General features: G+C 40.4%; 1 protein-coding gene across 1 annotated transcript; it reads left to right on the top strand.

Moving 5' to 3' along the window:
• Positions 1 to 371: 371 nt before the first annotated feature.
• On the top strand, positions 372 to 539 carry SARC_15103 (hypothetical protein; the record flags this gene model as incomplete). Its single annotated transcript, XM_014290771.1, has 1 exon — positions 372 to 539. A coding segment is annotated over one exon (168 nt), but the record flags the coding sequence as incomplete, so codon positions are not given.
• Between the last annotated feature and the right edge of the window lie 1373 nt (positions 540 to 1912).

The following is a 1912-nucleotide window of genomic DNA, read 5'->3' as shown; positions in this document are numbered from 1 at the left end:
TAAAGGTACGTGTTTATAATAACGGTTTGTGTTTATATTAACGGTACGGGTTTATATTAGCGGTACGTGTTTATAAAAACGGTACGTGTTTATATTAACGGTACGTGTTTATATTAACGGTACGTGTCTATATTAACGGTACGTGTTTATATTAACGGTACGTGTTTGTAAAAACGGTACGTGTTTATAAAAACGGTACGTGTTTGTAAGAACGATACGTGTTTATGATAACGGTACGTGTTTATGATAACGGTACGTGTTTATAATAAGAGTACGTATATATAATAACGGTACGTATTTATAATACTGGTACGTGTTTATAATAACAATACGTGTTTCTCACACGTCTTCTTCACCCTCTTTCCTCACAGCCCATGCGGTGGATGCTGCGTGTGTTGGCGTGGCAGCCGTACATGATGCGATGGTCACGCTTTCGCGTACGCGAAGCTCTGAATACGGTGTACACTCTCAGCATCCTGATCATTCTGCTGTACCACTACTACATGGACTCCTTCCTGTGCTATATCTGGTCCTCGTAAGTGGCGAATTAGTCCAGTATTAGTTGTTGTTTAGGTTTGTATTAGTTGTGAAACTCTGAATACGGTGTACACTCTCAGCATCCTGATCATTCTGCTGTACCACTACTATATGGGCTCCTTCTTGTGCTACATCTGGTACTCGTTAGTGTTGAATTAGTTCTATATTAGTTGCATTCGTAGTTACATTTGTATCGTGAGCCGTTATACACTTTCAAATTTGTTCTGTATCAGTTGTATCCCAGTGTGTATTAGTCTCCTGAGATTCGTCAACTCTCATTGCCCCGATGCCAGAACCACATTATCCTGTCCTGTCCTTTCCTGTCCTGTCCTGGACAGGACAAGACAGGACTGCATTTGTACTCAGTTTCGGGTCCTTCTGATGTGAGTGTGTATCCGCGTTACTATACAGCTGCTGCACGCACTCGTGGCTATGCTACGTGTTGGTTGGGTGCATATCCAAGTACTAATTATTAAACCAATTTGTCTTGAGAAATGAATACTGTCGATAAGGCTGTACCAAATTCTGTATGCTCACTTTTTGTCAGATTTGGACATTCGTAGGTATCTGTGTTTGTATGTGGATGGTTTTAGGTGACTTGTATTTCGTGTGTAAGTAAGTACTTCCTGTGGTACGTGTGGTTGTGTTCATATATCATAATCATATAGCAGTGGACTGTTTTAGGTGACTTGTATTTCGTGTGTAAGTAAGTACTTCCTGTAGTACGTGTGGTTGTGTTCATATATCGTATTCATATATATCCGATATCCCTCACATGTCGTGATTCTACTGTGATGTTATAATTGTGCCTTCATTGTCACTCTCACCAGTTACGTCGAAAGCACACCCGCGTAGCCCAGCACGGATCCTTTGAGTTTATTTTCTATAAATTTCAAATCTCTCGTCACGATTACCCTTTCTTTCTTGACGTTACATTATCTGCATAAACCCAAAACCCTACAACCCTCCCCAGGGGCCCTGCATCTACAGATAAACACGCCCATACTAAGACAAATCTACAAACCATCATTACTTTAAACCCAACATTCTCCTTCAGTCAAGTGGCGTGTCTGGAGTGTCGATACGTCATCCGCTATATCATCCCCAATGCACTACATCTGCTGTCGTATCTGTCGGCGTGGTACTACTTCCGCATTCAGAGGTCAGGCTTCGATCAGATAGAAGCTTTGATCCAGACGGTTTTCCTTCAGGTGCGTGTAGGGTATATATATATATATGTGGGTGGGTGGGTGGGTGGGTGTGTATGTATTCATGTGTTTACGTATGTATGTATTTATTCATTTATTTGTGTACACACAAATACATAAATATGTATATGTATATGTATATATATACATATATATATATATATGTG

The sequence above is a fragment of the Sphaeroforma arctica genome (assembly GCF_001186125.1).
Source record: "Sphaeroforma arctica JP610 unplaced genomic scaffold supercont1.5613, whole genome shotgun sequence".
Taxonomy (NCBI): Eukaryota; class Ichthyosporea; order Ichthyophonida; genus Sphaeroforma; species Sphaeroforma arctica.
The sequence above is the reverse complement of the archived record's forward strand: the minus strand, read 5'-3'. Positions and strand labels throughout refer to the sequence as shown.